This window comes from Cetorhinus maximus, chromosome 23 (genome assembly GCF_964194155.1).
Source record: "Cetorhinus maximus chromosome 23, sCetMax3.hap1.1, whole genome shotgun sequence".
Lineage (NCBI taxonomy): Eukaryota > Metazoa > Chordata > Chondrichthyes > Lamniformes > Cetorhinidae > Cetorhinus > Cetorhinus maximus.
In genome coordinates, this window is record NC_135901.1 from 34,748,542 (window position 1) to 34,765,178 (window position 16,637).

A 16,637-nucleotide genomic window follows, 5' to 3' on the forward strand; every position below is an offset into this window, starting at 1 on the left:
AGTGAGGATTTGAGTCAGGAGCACCTATAAATACAGAGCGGGGATTTGAGTGAGGAACGTCTATAAATACAGACTGGAGATTTGAGTGACGAGTGTCTATAAATACAGACTTAGAGTTTGAGTGAGGAGCATCTATAAATACAGACCAGGGATTTGAGTGAGTAGCGACTATAAATGCAGACTGGGGATTTGAGTGAAGAGCATCTATAAATACAGACCGGGTTTTGAGTGAGAAGCGTCTATAAATACTGATCGGGGATTTGAGTGAGGAGCATCTATAAATACAGGCTGGGGATTTGAGTAAGGAGCGTCTATAAATACAGGGCGGGGATTTGAGTAAGGAGCGTCTATAAATACAGGGCGGGGATTTGAGCGGGGAGCGCCTATAAATACAGACCGGGGATTTGAGTGAGGAGCATCTATAAATACAGGCTGGGGATTTGAGTGAGGAGCGTCTATAAATACAGACCGGAGATTTGAGTGAGGAACGTCTATAAATACAGACTGGGGATTTGAGTGAGGAACGGCTATAAATACAGACTTGAGATTTGAGTGAGGAACATCTATAAATACAGACCGGGGATTTGAGTGAGGAACGCCATTAATAGATACCAGAGATATGTGTGAGGAGCGCTTATAAATACAGACCGGAGATTTGAGTGAGCAGATCTATAAATAGAGACCGTGGACTTGAGTGAGGAGCACCTATAAGTAAAGACTGGGTGTTTGAATGAGGAGCGCCTATAAATACAGACCGGGCTTTTGGTGAGGAACGTCTCTTAATACAGACTGGGGATTTGAGTGAGGAACGCATATAAATACAGACCGGGGATTTGAGTGAGGAGGCTCAATAAATACAGACCGGGGATTTGAGTGAGGAACGTCTATAAATACAGACTGGAGATTTGAGTGATGAACGCCTATTAATACAGACGGGGTATTTGAGTGAGGAACGTCTGTAAATACAGACCGGGGATTTGTGTGAGGAACACCTCTAAATACAGACCGGGGATTTGAATGAGGAACGCCTATAAATACAGAGTGGGGATTTGCGTGAGGAGTGCCTATAATTACAGACTGGGGATTTGAGTGAGGAACTTCTATAAATACAGAGCCGGGATTTGAGTGAGGAAAGTCTATAAATACAGAGTGAGGATGTGAGCGAGGAGCACCAATAAATACAGACCGGGGATTTGAGTAAGGAACGCCTATAAATACAGACATGGGATTTGAGTGAGGAACGCCTATAAATACAGACGGGGTATTTGAGTGAGGAGGCTCTATAAATACAGACCGGGGATTTGAGTGAGGAACGTCTATAAATACAGACGGGGGATTTGAGTGAGGAGCGCCTATAAATACAGACGGGGTATTTGAGTGAGGAACGTCTGTAAATACAGACCGGGGATTTGAGTGAGGAATGTGTATAAACACAGACGGGGTATTTGAGTGAGGAACGTTTATAAATACAGACCAGAGTTTTGAGTGAGGAACGTCTATAAATACAGACATGGGATTTGAGTGAGTAGCGCCTATAAATACAGACGGGGGATTTGAGTGAGGAGCGCCTATAAATACAGACGGGGTATTTGAGTGAGGAATGTCTATAAATACAGACCGGGGATTTGAGTGAGGAACGTCTATAAATACAGACGGGGGATTTGAGTGAGGAGCGCCTATAAATACAGACATGGGATTTGAGTGAGTAGCGCCTATAAATACAGACGGGATATTTGAGTGAGGAACGTCTATAAATACAGACCGGGGATTTGAGTGAGCAACGTCTATAAATACAGACGGGGTATTTGAGTGAGGAACGTCTATAAATACAGACATGGGATTTGAGTGAGTAGCGCCTATATATACAGACGGGGTATTTGAGTGAGGAGCGCCTATAAATACAGACTGGGTATTTGAGTGAGGAACGTCTGTAAATACAGACCGGGGATTTGAGTGAGGAATGTGTATAAATACAGACGGGGGATTTGAGTGAGGAACAGGCTGTTTCACTGTTGCAGCTGCTGTGAGGCAGCAGCAGTGGGGGGGGGGAAAGAGGCAACTGTGGAAGCTGGTACGTTGATTGGTCGGTAAGTGTTCAGTATAAGGGAGTGTGTGAGAAACCATCTTAGGACTGACGAGTTCAGGTAGATCTATAAATAAAAATAACTTTACAATAATAAACCAAAATTTGAAAACTTTAAAATTCAAATAAAACAACAAAGATTTTAAACAAGCAATAAAATAAAGTTACTTAAATGAACATCTAATACACATCCCTTGTAGTTAAGAAGCATATAATCTTTAGTTGTCAGTGGTACTAGCATTCAGTAAACACAGTAAATTGTAGCATACATAGGAAGAAAGTAATTAAAGTAAATTAACTAAATAACATAAGTTAGAATGGTAGGACAGGGGTTATGTTGTAGCTGTGAGATGTGGGAGCTTTTGGATGCCAAAGCGATCCATGACAAACACGTCTGCAGGAAGTGTAAGCAGCTTGAGGAATTCCGGATCAGGATTATTGATCTCGAAACCGAAATGTAGACACTGTGCAACATAAGGGATGGGGAGAAATACCTGGATACTTTGTTCCAGAAGACAGTCACACCTCTTAGAAGAGGGTCATCTGTTTGATCAGCAGTGAGGGACTGGAGGATGTGACTGTCAGTGAGGCAGGTAATGGGACTGAGCAGGCAGGAGTGGAGGAGCCTCAGACTTTGCAAGTGTCAAACAGGTTTGAGGTGCTCACAACCTGTGTGGATGAAAGCGAAATGTGCAAGGTGGATGAGCTGGCTGGCCATGACACTCTGGTACAGGAAGCCATTCACGCAGGAGGAGCAAAAAGGAATGTAGTGGTAGTAGGGGATAGTATAGTGAGGGCATTGACACTGTTTTCTGCAGCAAAAAGTGAGAGTCCAGACGGCTATGTTGCCTGCCCAGTGCTAGGGTTCGGGACATCTGCTCAGGGTTGGAGAGGGACTTGCAATGGGAGGGGGAGAATCCAGTTGTCGTGGTCCATGTACGTACCAATGACATAGGTAGAACGAGGAAAGAGGTTCTGTAAAGTCAGTAAAAGAAGCTAGGTACCAAATTATGTAGCAGAAACCCAAAGGTAATAATCTCTGGATTATTACCTGAGCCATGTGCAAATTGGCATCGGGCAAATAAGATTAGCGAGACCAATGTGTGGCTCAAAGATTGGTGTGGGAGAACTGGGTTCCGGTTTGTGGGGCACTGGTATCAGTGCTGGGGGCAGTGGGGGCTGTACCGTTGGGACGGTTTACACCTGAACTGTGCTGGGATGAGTGTCCTCGCAAATCGCATAGCTAGGGAAGTAGAGAGGGCTTTAAACTAAACAAGAGCGGTGAGGGATCAAGCTTGGGTAGAGGTAGCAATTCAAGGTGTAGAGTCAAGAGAGGAGAGCAAAATAGTAATATGAGAAATGAGGTCAGAGAATGCCAGGAAAGGACTGAGAGAAAAAACCTAAGAATAAATCAACAGTCAAGACTAGATGTTACAACGGTAACAAAAAGACAAGACTGAAGGCTCTCTATCTGAATGCACATAGCATTCAAAACAAAGTAAATGAATTGATGACCCACACAGAAGTAAATAAATATGATCTGATAGTAATTATGGTGACGTGGCTGCAGGACAACTAAGATTGGGTCCTTAATATTGAGTGGTACACGACATTTAAGGAGACTAGGAAGCTCAGTAAAGGTGTAGGGGTAGCATTGTTAATCAAAGAGGGCATTGGTGCAATAGTTAGAGATGACCTTGGATCAGGAGATCAGGATGTAGATTCGGTTTGGGTGCAGATGAGGAATAGTAGGGGAAAAATAGTCATTAGTGGGAGTGGTTGACGGGCCGCTAACAGCAGCCATAGTGTAGGATAAAGTATTCAAAAGAAAATATTGTGTGCTTGTGATAAAGGGATGGCGATAATCATGGGTGATTTTAATCTGCACATTAACTGGAAAAATCAGATTGGCAGTAATAGCCTGGATGAGGAGTTCTTAGAATGCTTTTGAAATAGTTTCTTAGAGCAGCATGTTCAGGAACCAAACAAAGAGCAGGTTATATTTGACTTGGTATGGTGTAATGTAACAGGATTAATTAATGACCTCAGAGTAAGGGCACTGCTCGGGAGCAGCGAGCACAATATGGTTGAATTTTACATCCAGTTTGAAAGGGAGGAGAGTGGGTCAAAGACTAATATCTTAAACTTAAACAAGGGCAACTATGTGGGGATGAAAGCTGAGCTAGCCAAAGTGAAATGGGAAACTAGGCTAGAGGATAGATCAATAGAGAAGCAGCGGCAGACATTTAAGGGGATATTTCAAAGTATTCAGAATGAGTACATTCCTACCATAAAGAAAAATTATAAGGGGAGGACCCACTATCTGTGGCTAACTAAAGAAGTTAAGGAAAGCATCAAGCTTAAGGAAAAAGCATACAACTCCACAAAGATGAGCAGCAGGACAGATGATTGGACAGAATTTAAAGAACAGTAGAAAATGGCTGAAAGGTTAATCAGGAGAAAGAAATTAGAGTGTGAGAGGAAGTTTGCTAGAAATGTAAAAATGGATAGCAAGTGTTTCTACAGGTGCTTAAAAAGGAAAAGAGTGAACAAAGCGAGTGTTGGTCCTCTAGAGGGTGACAGTGGGGAGTTAATAGTAGATAAGGAAATGGTGGAAGAAATTAACAATATTTTGCTTCTGTGTTCAATGTAGAGAATACAAAACACACTCCAGTAATAGCTGCAAATCAGGAGGTGAATAGGAGAAAGGAATTTGGTGAAATTGAAATCACTGGGGAATTGGTACTGAGCAAATTGATGGAGCTGCAGGCTGGCAAGTCTCTGGGACCCAATGAACTACATCCTGGGGTCTTAAAAGAGGTGGCTAATGAGGTAGTTGGTAATTGGCTGGTGTTAATTTTCCAAAATTCACTAGATTTTGGAAAGGTTCCATCAGATTGGAAACTGGCAAATATAACCCCTCTATTCAAGAAAGGAGGGAGGCAGAAAACAGGAAACTATAGGCCAGTTAGCTTGACGTCTGTCGTGGGGAAGTTATCAGAATCAATCATTCAGGTGGTGATAGCTGGGCACTTAGAAGAGCTCAAGGCAATTGGGAAGTGTCAGCATGGTTTTGTGAAAGGAAAATCATGTTTAACCAATTTATTGGTGATTTTTTTGAAGGAGTAACATGCGCAATGGATAAAGGGGAGCCTGTAGACGTACTCTACTTGGATTTCCAGAAGCCATTTGAGAAGGTGCCACATCAAAGATTATTACGGAAAATAAAAGCGCATGGTGTAGGGGGTAACTTATTAGCATGCATAGGAGATTGGCTGGCTGGCAGAAAGCAGAGAGTATGTTCAAATGGGTCTTTTTCTGATTGGCGGGATGTGACGAATGGAGTCCCACAGGGGTCTGGACTGGGGCCTCAACTTTTTATGATTCACATCAATGACTTATTTAAGGGGAGTGAAGACATGGTCGCTAAATTGGCAGATGGCACAAAGATAGGTAGGAAAGTATGTTGTGAAGATGACATGAGGAGGTTGCAGATGGATGTAGATAGGTTGAGTGAGTGGCCAAAGATCTGGCAACTGGAGTGAAATGTGGGAAAATGTGAAGTTGGTCACTTTGGCAGGAAGAACAAAAAAGCAGAGTATTGCTTAAATGGAGAATGGCTGCATAATTCTGAGGTGCAGAGGGACCTAGGTGTTCTAGTAAATGAGTCACAAAATGTTTGTATGCAGGTACAGCAAGTAATTAATAAGGCTAATGGAATGCTATCCTTTGTTAGGAGAGGGGTTGAACATAAAAGTAAGGATGTTATGCTTCAGTTATACAGGACCGCACCTTGAATACTGTGTGCAGTTTTGGTCTCCTTATTTAAGGAAGGATATAAATGCATTGGAGGCGGTTCAAAGGATGTTCACTAGATTGATACCTGGAATGAGTGGGCTGTCTTGAGGAAAGGTTGGACAGACTGGGCTTGTTTCCACTCGAGTTTAGAAGAGTGAGGGGTGATTTGAATGAAGTGTACAAGATCCTGAACAGCCCTGACAAGGTGGACGTCGAAAGGACATTTCCTCTTGTGGGTGAGTCCAGAACTAGGGGGCACTGTTTTAAAATTAGGGGGTTGCCCTTTTAGGACAGAGATGAGGATAATTTTTTTCTCTCAGAGGGATGTGCGAATGGGAACTCCCTGCCTCAGAAGGCGGTGGAGGTGGGGTCATTGAATATTTTTAAGACAGAGGTAGATAGATTCTTGTTAGGCAAGGGAATCAAAGGTTATCGGGGTTAGATGGGAATGTGGAAATTCAAAGACAAGAAGATCAGCCATGATCTTATTGAATGGCACAGCAAACTTGAGAGGCCAAAAGGTCTGCTCCCGTTCCTATTCCATATGTTCTTATGGTGTCTTCTGGAGAGTGTGAATTCGCTGGTGTATTCGCAAGTGGGATGACTGAGTGAATCCCTTCCCACACACGGAGCAGGTGAATGGTCTTTCCCCAGTATGAAACCGCTGGTGTCTCAGCAGGCCGGATGGCTGAGTGAATCCCTTCCCACACACGGAGCAGGTGAATGGTCTCTCTCCAGTGTGAAACCGCTGGTGTATTCGCAGGTGGGATGACTGAGTGAATCCCTTCCCACACTCGGAGCAGGTGAATGGTCTCTCTCCAGTGTGAATTCGCTGGTGTGTTTGGAGCCTGGATGACTGAGTGAAATCCTTTCCACACTCGGAGCAGGTGAATGGTCTCTCCCCATTGTGAAACCGCTGGTGTGTTTGCAAGTGGGATGGCTGAGTGAATCCTTTCCCACACTCGGAGCAAGTGAACGATGTATCTCCAGCATGAATTCGCTGGTGTGTTTGCAGGTGGGATGACTGAGTGAAACCCTTCCCACACTCAGAGCAGGTGAATGGCCTCTCCCCATTGTGAAACCGCTGGTGTATCAGCAGTTGGGATGATTGAGTGAAACCCTTCCCACACTCGGAGCAGGTGAATGGCCTCTCACCAGTGTGTAGCTGCTGGTGTCTCAGAAGGCTGGATAACTGAGTGAATCCCTTCCCACATTCGGAGCAGGTGAACGGTCTCTCCCCACTGTGAACTCGCCGGTGTATCAGCAGGTCAGATGACTGAGTGAATCCCTTCCCACACTCGGAGCAGGTGAACGGCCTCTCCCCAGTGTGAACCCGCCGGTGTCTCAGCAGGTCAGATGACTGAGTGAATCCCTTCCAACACTCAGAGCAGACGAACGGTCTCTCCCCATTGTGAATTCGCTGGTGTGTTCGCAGGTTGGTTGAGGAAGTGAATCCCTTCCCACACTCAGAGCAGGTGAATGGCTTCTTCCCACTGTGAACTCGCTGGTGTCTCAGCAGCTCAGATGACTGAGTGAATCCCTTCCCACACTCAGAGCAAGTGAATGGTCTCTCCTCAGTGTGAATTCGCTGATGTGTTCGCAGGTTGGCTGACAGAGTGAATCCCTTCCCACACTCGGAGCAGGTGAATGGTCTCTCCCCCGTGTGACTGCGTCGATGGATTTCCAGCTGGGATGGGTAACTGAATCCTTTTCCACAGTCCTCACACTTCCACGGTTTCTCCATGGTTCAAATGTCTCTGTGTCTCTCCAGGTTTGATGATCAGTTGAATCCTTGTCCACGCGCAGAACACGTGTACAGTTTCTCCCGTCTGTTAATGAGGTGATGTTTTTCAGACTGTGTAACTGGTTAAAGCTCTTTCCACAGTCAGTTCACTGGAACACTCTCACTCGGGTGTGTGTGCCTCAGTGCTTTTCCAGTCACACTGATGTTTGAAATCTTTTCTAACAGACAGAACTGACAAACATTTCTCCCTCCGTATTCAAAGACCGATGATACTCAGGTTCTGATGAATCGAGTGACTCTGTCAGATCTTGATGTGATGTTTGGTTTGAGTTTCCCGTCTGTAAATCCTCCCTTTCCAATACCCTGTAAAAGGAGTTCACAAAAGTCATCACCGTAAGAACAGGATAGAAATTCAGAACAGACAATTCTAGTTCCTGTGGAACATTATTTCCTGTCTTCTTTCCCCAAAGCTACAAATCCCCGTCCCACACACTCTCCCTCCTCCCTGAGCTGAAATCCTGAGTTTCGGATAATTCTTCTGGCATCTTTTTAACAAATTTGTCCAACTGGAGATAACAATATGTCTGATCATTCACTTTAGTTATTACTCGTGACAAAACATTAATCTGAAACCCCCTGACTGACCATAAAGAATAGCAGACGTTAACCTTGTGTCCAAAACTTACAATGCGGAGATTTATTGAGCAATCGTGAAGATGGTTTCTCCAAACCTCCCAGGGTTTCCTTCCTTCCTTCTCTCCCTCTCTAACTAAGTTAAACCTGGGATCAGTCTCATGGCCCATTCTCGTTCCTGCTTCTCTTCCTGATGACTAATTAACTCCAATTAAACACTGAGAAGACTGAAGACACTGTTTTCAGTCCCTGCTCCAATCTCCATTCCCTAGATACCAACTCCATCCCTCTTCCTGGGAACAGTCTGAGATGTTAGATGTGTTCACAACCTTGGTGTTACATTTGATCTCGAGATAAGATTCTGACCTCATATCTGTGCCATCACTAAAATGGCCTATTTCCACCTCCGTTACATCACCTAACATCACCCCTGTCTCAGTGCTTCTGCTGCTGAAACCCTCACCCCTGCTGCTGCTAACTCCAGACTCGAGTGACTATTCCAACACACTCCTGGCTGGTCTCCCACATTCTACTCTCTGTAAATGTGAAGCCATCCAAAGGTCTGCTGTCCACGTCTTCACTCGTAGCAAGTCCTGTTCCTCTGTCACCCATCTGCTTCCTGAGCTGTCTTGGCTCCCGTTCAAGCAACAACTTGATTTTAAAATTCCCATCCTTGTTTTCAAATCCCTCCATGGTCTCGCCCCTCCTTATCTCTGTAATCTCCTCCAGCCCCACAGTCCTCTGAAATATCTGCACTGCTCGAATTCTGGCATCTTGTACATTCTCCATTTTAATCGTTCCACCATTAATGACCATGCCTTAAGTTCCTTCGTTCCCAAGCTCTGAAATTCTCTCCCTGCACCACTCCTTCTGTCGACCACACTTTCCCCCTTTAAGACACTTGAGTATTGCTAAAAAAGAGACATTCTGTCGAAACTTTTTATCTTGTACTCATCAGGACAGACGCAAGAACACCGAATTTCAAAGATTATCAGTCGGGCTCATAATGTGGCTCACTTATGCTTGCTAGAAGCTACATATATTCATACACAGGGAACTGTCCACTGCAGGCAGAATGAGCATGTCCAGGCTTGGGGCATTTTGTTGAATGATAGCTTCATGGTGCATTCTCCATGGCAATGCCTTGACCAATCAGAGCTCACTGGCCAAACCAGTCAACGCCCTTTCCTCGTGCAGCATAAATTGTTGTTTGCTCAGAAATTTGGTTTTCTTGCACCTGTCCGGATGAGTGCAACATGAAGTCACAACAGTATGTCTCTTTTCAGCAACACTTAAATTACGTACTACTTAGTGACTTTGGGTTTACAATTCTATTGCTGCTGATCTAAACTCCTGGTGAACACACATTTTATGAATGTCTCCCTCGGGCGATGTTGTTCATTGTCCCCGTGAGGATGGGGTCGCGCATGCGCCCATCTCGACTTCCCCTATAAAGATGGCGGCCGCGCATGCGCCCGTCTCGACACTGCCCCTATAAAGATGGCGGCCGTTAACTCGGGCCTTTTTCCCGCAGCTCCGAGCAATCCCGGAACCGGTGGCTCCTTATTGAGGGTTTGGGGCCGGCACCGTCAGTTTATGAAGCTTCCAAACTCACCTGTCAGCCCTATCTCTGTTCACGGGTTCATTTTCGGCTCCGGACCCGCACTCTGTCTTTGTAAAACCCGCATTTTAAATGCGCTCGCTCAAGCTGTTTTCACGTCCGTCTCCACAGACTGCGCATGCTCCTGTTCAAAATGATTGACGGCAGTTCCGGACCAATAAGGTGAGGGGCAGGGTTGGAGGACCGAGCTGCAGCCGCTCGTCCTCCAGCCAATCGGAGTGAATGAGGGGCGGGGCCGGGCTGCGACTAAAACTTACGCAACGCGGGAACTGGATGGGGATGAAGGCTGAAAATCCAACGGGAGAGGATAGGGCCGAGTGCAGGAGAGGAACGGGCCGAGTGCAGGAGAGGAATGGAACTGGAGGGTGGACTGGGAGGGTTCACAAACACCCGGTGTAGGATTCCAAACCCGGATTAGAAACTCTCGGAGCCCAGTTTACACCGAGTGTTTGGAAACTCCTTTTACAGGGGGTTAGAAGGGGAGGATTTATACACAGCAAACTCAAACCCAGAGAAATGTTTAAGACCATAAGACATAGGAGCAGGAATTAGCCCATTCGGCCCATCAAGTCTGCTCCGCCATTCAATCATGGCTGATAAGTTTTTCAACCCCATTCTCCCGCCTTCTCCATGTAACCTTTGATCCCCTTACCAATCAAGAACCTATCTATCTCGGTCTTAAATACACTCAATGACCTGGACTCCACAGCCTTCTGTGGCGATGAATTCCATAGACTCACCACTCTCTGGCTAAAAAAGTTTCTGCTCATCTCTGTTCTAAAAGGTCTTCCCTTTACTCTGAGGCTGTGACCTCGGGTCCTAGTCTCTCCTACTAATGGAAACATCTTCCCCACGTCCACTCTATCCAGGCCTTTCAGTAATCTGTAAGTTTCAATCAGATCCCCCCTCATTCTTCTAAACTCCATTGAGTATAGACCCAGAGTCCTCAAACGTTCCTCATATGTTAAGCCTTTCATTCCTGGGATCGTTCTCGTGAACCTCCTCTGGATCCTCTCCAGGGCCAGAACATCCTTCCTGAGATACGGGGCCCAAAATTGCTCACAGTATTCTAAATGTGGTCTGACCAGAGCCTTATAAAGCCTCAGCAACACATCCCTGCTTTTATATTCTAGTCCTCTCGAAATAAATGCCAACATTGAATTTGCCTTCCTAACTACTGACTCAACCTGCAAGTTAACCTTAAGAGAATCCTGGACTCGGACTCCCAAGTCCCTTTGCACTCCAGATTTCTGAATTCTCTCCCCATTTAGAAAATAGTCTATGCCTCTATTCTTCCTACCAAAGTGCATGACCTCACACTTCCCCACATTGTATTCCATCTGCCACTTCTTAGCCCATTCTCCTAACCTGTCCAAATCCTTCTGCAGCCTCCTCAATACTACCTGTCCCTCCACCTATCTTTGTATCATCTGCAAACTTAGCCAGGATGCTTTCAGTTCCTTCATCTAGATCATTAATGTATAAAGTGAAAAGCTGTGGTCACAACACTGACCCCTCCGGAACTCCACTAGTCACCAGCCGCCATCCTGAGAAGGACCCTCTTATCCCCACTCTCTGCCTCCTGCCAGTCAGTCAATCTTCTATCCATGCTAGTACCTTGCCTCTAACACCATGGGCTCTTATCTTACTGAGCAGCCTCCTGTGCGGCACCTTGTCAAAGGCCTTCTGGAAGTCCAAGTAGATAACATCCATTGGCTCTCCTTTGTCTAACCTACTCATTACCTCCTCAAAGAATTCTAACAGATTTGTCAGGCATGACCTCCCCTTTATGAAACCTTGCTGACTTTGCCCTATTTTATCATGCACTTCCAAGTATTCTGAAATCTCATCCTTAACAATGGACACTAAAACCTTACCAACGACCGAGGTCAGGCTAATCGGCCTGTAATTTCCCATCTTTGGAACATGGTGAACGTGCAGGTCAAGGATGATATAAAGGGCAACCTGACACAATACATTAGCCAGTTCTCCTACCCAATCCCACCTCTGCCTGAACACCTCACGGTGATATGAAAGGAAGTTGAGAGGGTGCAAAGGGCTTACTGCACACTGTAACAGAAGAGCAAGGGCATAGGCCAAGTGGACACAACCACTTGGTGGGTGGACCTCCTGGGATTGGGGCCAGAATGTACAGATCCACCAGGAATCAGGATTATCTCCCATGTTTTCGGAGTAGCGCAGTTAGTACTGCTGCTGTACTTGACATGCCCCGTGTGTAGTCTGAGGAGGTAGCGGAAGGCTCTAATACTGGCCAAATCTTTGAAGAGTGTGGAAATGAAACCTTTGAGGAAGAGGCCACCTCTTGGGGAGGAAGAATTTAGCTTGTCAGTTTAGTATGGAAATGTGCAGCTGAGCCAGCACTTACTATATGACCACAGCTTGGACTTATCTGCCTGCAAGATAAGTGCAGTGTAAGGGGGAGAGGTAATTGATATCACCGCCTCACCCATCAACTGATCACTGGAGAGGGGAAGATAGAATATCATGCTGTGGCTTGGAGTTGCCTGATGAACTCCACCAACAGGAGGGATTGTCAGGGTGAGTGTGGTGCTGCTGGGATACCTGACATATTCTTAAGATATCTATTTGGCCTTAGCAACAGCAGGAGCCAGCTAACCAGGACAGGATGTTCATGTGGTTAGACCACATTGTGGAACAGTAATGTCAGAAGCCTGCAGTCAAATGTCAGACGCGACGATGTGAGGCACTAATGGTTTATGTGGTTTTTCTCTGTAAACTTGACTACATCATTGACCTAGTTACAAATGTATAAATACAATGTGTGACTAAGCCCTGCCAGGCCTCGGGTGCTGACTGTATGTAATTCTGATCTCCTGCATATATGCTGAATAAAGACTCCTGAACGCGAGACACAGACTGCGTGTGCTGATTCTACTGAATCTCCACAACACAGAGCACTGAGATGCAGAGGATCTGGATGCTCTAGTGCATGAATTGCAAAAGGTTAGCATGCAGATAGAGCAAATAATTAGGAAAGTTCATAGAATGTCATTGTTTATTGCAAGGGGAATTGATTACAAAAGTAGGGAGGTTATGCTTTAGTTATACAGGGCATTGGTGAGAGCACATCGGGAGTATTGTGTACAGTATTGGTTTCCTTATTTAAGGAAGGATGCAAATGCATTTTGGAAGCAGTTCAGAGAAGATTTACTAGACTAATACCTGGAATCAGAAGGTTGTCTTATGAGGAAAGGTTAGACAGGTTAGATTTGTATCCACTGGAGTTTAGAAGCGTAAGCGGCGACTTGATTGTAACCTTTAAGATCCTGAGGTGTCTTGCGAGGGTGGATGTGGAGAGGATGTTTCTTTTTGTGGGAGAATCTAAAACTTGGGGTCACTGTTCAAAAAGAAGGGGTCACCCGTTTAGGGCAAAGATAAGGAGTTTTTTTTTCACTCAGAGGGTCGTGAGTCTTTGGAATTCCCTTCCACAACAGGCTGTGGAAACAGAGTCTATGAATATTGTTAAGGCAGAACAAGATAGACTCTTGATAAGCAAGGAGGTGAAAGGTTATCTGGGCTAGGCAGGAATGTGGATTTGAGGGTATAACCAGGTCAGCCATGATCTTATTGAATGTTGAAGTAGGCTCGAGGGGCCGAATGGCCTACTCCTGCTCCTAATTCATATGTAATTTTTGTTAGAGATATCAGAAAACACTTCACAGACCGTGTGTTTAACAGGAAGCTAATTTATTTCACATTCACCAATATCAACCCCTATAAACTGAGCTGGAGTTTATTAACATCAGCTGAAACAGACCTCAATAAGCCATAGCTCAGTCGTGGATTTTGTTTTTGTTCATGGGATGTGGGCATCGCTGGCTAGGCCAGCATTTATTGCCCAGCCCTAATTGCCCTTGTTCAGAGAGCATTGCTGTGGATCTGGAGTCACATGTAGGCCAGACCAGACAAGCCCAGCAGATGGATTTTACAACAATCGGCAATGGTTTTGTGGTCACCAGACTTTCAATTCCAGACTTTTATTGAGTTGAAATTTCACCATCTGCCCTGGTGGTAAATGAACCCAGGTCCCCAGTGCATCACCCTGGGTCTCTGGAGTACCAGTCCAGTGACAATATTACTACGCCACTGCCTCCCTGTGGGGCAGAAGGGCAAAAACTCGCTTGATCTAGATTTTCAGTGTGAATACACACTGTGAAAGTGGGGCCACATGATCCTTCTGACCTTATGGGTTTTAAGCAGGAGGTGTCAGGAAAGTTACCACAGGGATAACTGGCTTGTGGCGGTCAAGCGCTTATAGCGAAGTCGCTTTTTGATCCTATGTCGCCTCTTCCTTTCATTGTGAAGCAGAATTCACCAAGCGTTGGATTGTTCACCCACTTATAGGGAACATGAGCTGGGTTTAGACTGTTGTGAGACAGGTTAGTTTTACCCTACTGATGATAAAAGTCCTGGATGTGATTAACACAAAACCTAATCAGTGTGGTTACTTGTGAACTCACTGCTGTGTCAGCAGGTGGGACGAGTGAGTGAATCCCTTCCTACATTTGGAGCAGGTGAATGGCCTCTCCCCAGTGTGGGCTCGCCGGTGTACAGTGAGTTCAGATGAACGCTTGAAACCAATCCCAAGTGAGAACATCTGAATGGTCTCTTGTCAGTGTGAATATGTTGATGGGTCATCAGTTCCTGGCAACTTTTATTGAACTTCCCGCACTCTGGGCATTTATAAGTTCTCTTGCAGTGTGAACTCTTTATTCTGTCTTCAAGTTGGATGACTGAGTGAATCCCTTCCCACAGTTGGAGCAGATGAATGGCCTTTCTCCAATGTGAATTTGCTGGTGTACAGTGAGGTCAGATGAATGTTTGAATCCAGTCCCACAGTGAGAGCACCTGAACGGTCTCTCGTGTTGATGGGACATCAGGTTCCTGGAACTTTTATGGCACTTCCCGCAGTCTGGGCATCAAGAAAGGTCTCTCGTCAGTGTGAACACTTTGATGGTATGTCAGGTTTCCAGGCTTTTGAAATGCTTCCCACATTCTAGGCATTTAAAACACGTCTCTGGTCAGTGTGAAGCTGCTGGTGTGTCAGCAGCTGGGATGACTGAGTGAATCCCTTCCCACACTCGGAGCAGGTGAACGGCCTCTCCCCAGTGTGAACTCAGTGAGGTCAGATGACTGCTTGAAACCGGTGCCACAGTGAAAGCACTTGAATGTTCTCTAGCCAGTGTGAACTCCTTGGTGTCTCACCAGGTTGGATAAATTAATAGATCCCTTCCCACAGTCAGAGCAGGTGAACGGTCTCTCCCCAGGATGACCTCACTGGTGTCTCAGCAGGTGGGATAACCGAGTGAATTTCTTCCCACACTCTGAGCAGGTGAACAGCCTCTCCCCAGTGTGACTGTGTTGATGAATTTCCAGTTCAAATGGGTAATTGAACCCCTTGCCACACTCCAACAGCTTCTCGCCATTGTGACTCAGCTTACGTTATGACAGGCCAGAATATTGGCTGAAGCGTCGTCCACACCCTCAAAACACGTGTGCGGTTTCTCCCCACGGTGAACGGTGCTTTTTCCTTCCATGTTCAAAATCTGATGACATTCAGGTTACGATAAGTTAGGCGACTCCATCAGATCCTGATGTGATGTTTGGATTGAGTTTCCCAACTGTAAATCCTCCCCTTCTAATCCCCTGTGAAATTGATTTAAAATAGAAAAAAGGGAGTGAGAGAGAACCCACAAAAACACAAAGGCAGGTTGTGAAATTGAGCTGAATGAATCTGTGGGGCCAGCACGAGGAAAAAGTGACCATGAAAACTGCTGGATTGTCATAAAAACCCAACTGGTTCACTAATGTCCTTCAGGGAAGGGAACCTGCCACCCGGTCTGGGCCCACACAACACACTGGTTTCAATTGGAGGAGAGAGAGGGGTACAGAGAGTGAGAGAGAAGAGGGGGAAGCAGAAGAAGAAAGAGGTCAGGCAATGTCTGTGGAGAGAGAAGCAGAGTTAACATTTCGGAGTGTGCAGGATGGATTACTGGGAATAAAAATGGTGCAGAATTTTATGGTCAATATAAGCTCAGAAGTGGAAGAGAAATGGACAATAGCACAGGAAAAACAATTCCTGACTATGGAAGGTACTGTGGGAAGATAAAGCTGGTAAGACAGCAGCACATGGTCAGGGGATGGACAGCGGTGGAAACCTCATTGAGACACGGTCAGCAGAAGTATCAGTAAAATCCTAAACAGAGCTAAACTACACCTAGTACTAAAGACTGAGTAAGTTCGAGAATAACAGAGAGGTGATCAGGGAGGGCAGAGGTGAAACAGAGCAATGGATGGCCATGGATTCAGACACAGTAAAGGAGCCACATCAGCCCCAGATCCATGGAACCTCTGACAGAAAACAGAGCATAGAACTAATAGCTCCAAACTGTAGATGAATGTTGAAAAATACTCATCTCTGAAACAAGTTCACTGTTTTCAATTTTAAAATCTCCTGCTGGAGCCTGCAGCTGGAAAGATATCAGAAGCACTGGAGTCAGAGAAAAATCTCCCAGTTGAGGAAATACTCGGGGAGTGGGGTGATGTCACAGTGTAATTGTCGATGTGTGATGATGTCACAGTGTAATTGTTGATGTGTGATGATGTCACCGTGTAATTGTCGATGTGTGATGATGTCACAGACATGAACACAGAACATCTGGGTCTGTGCAAACCAGTGATCACCACACTTTATGAAGGATGTGAGGGTCTTTGAG

At 45.5% G+C, this 16,637-nt stretch overlaps 2 protein-coding genes across 2 annotated transcripts in view; both read right to left on the reverse strand.

Annotated features, from left to right (window-relative positions):
• Positions 1–16,637, reverse strand: part of LOC144697491 (uncharacterized) — a 1,380,819-nt gene that overhangs the window by 1,197,076 nt on the left and 167,106 nt on the right. The window lies entirely within an intron of this gene.
• On the reverse strand, positions 6,432–7,932 carry LOC144698479 (uncharacterized). The gene has a single exon (XM_078570419.1). It carries the CDS (start codon positions 7,623–7,625, stop codon positions 6,432–6,434), a length of 1,194 nt encoding a protein of 397 aa, XP_078426545.1. The 5' UTR covers positions 7,626–7,932.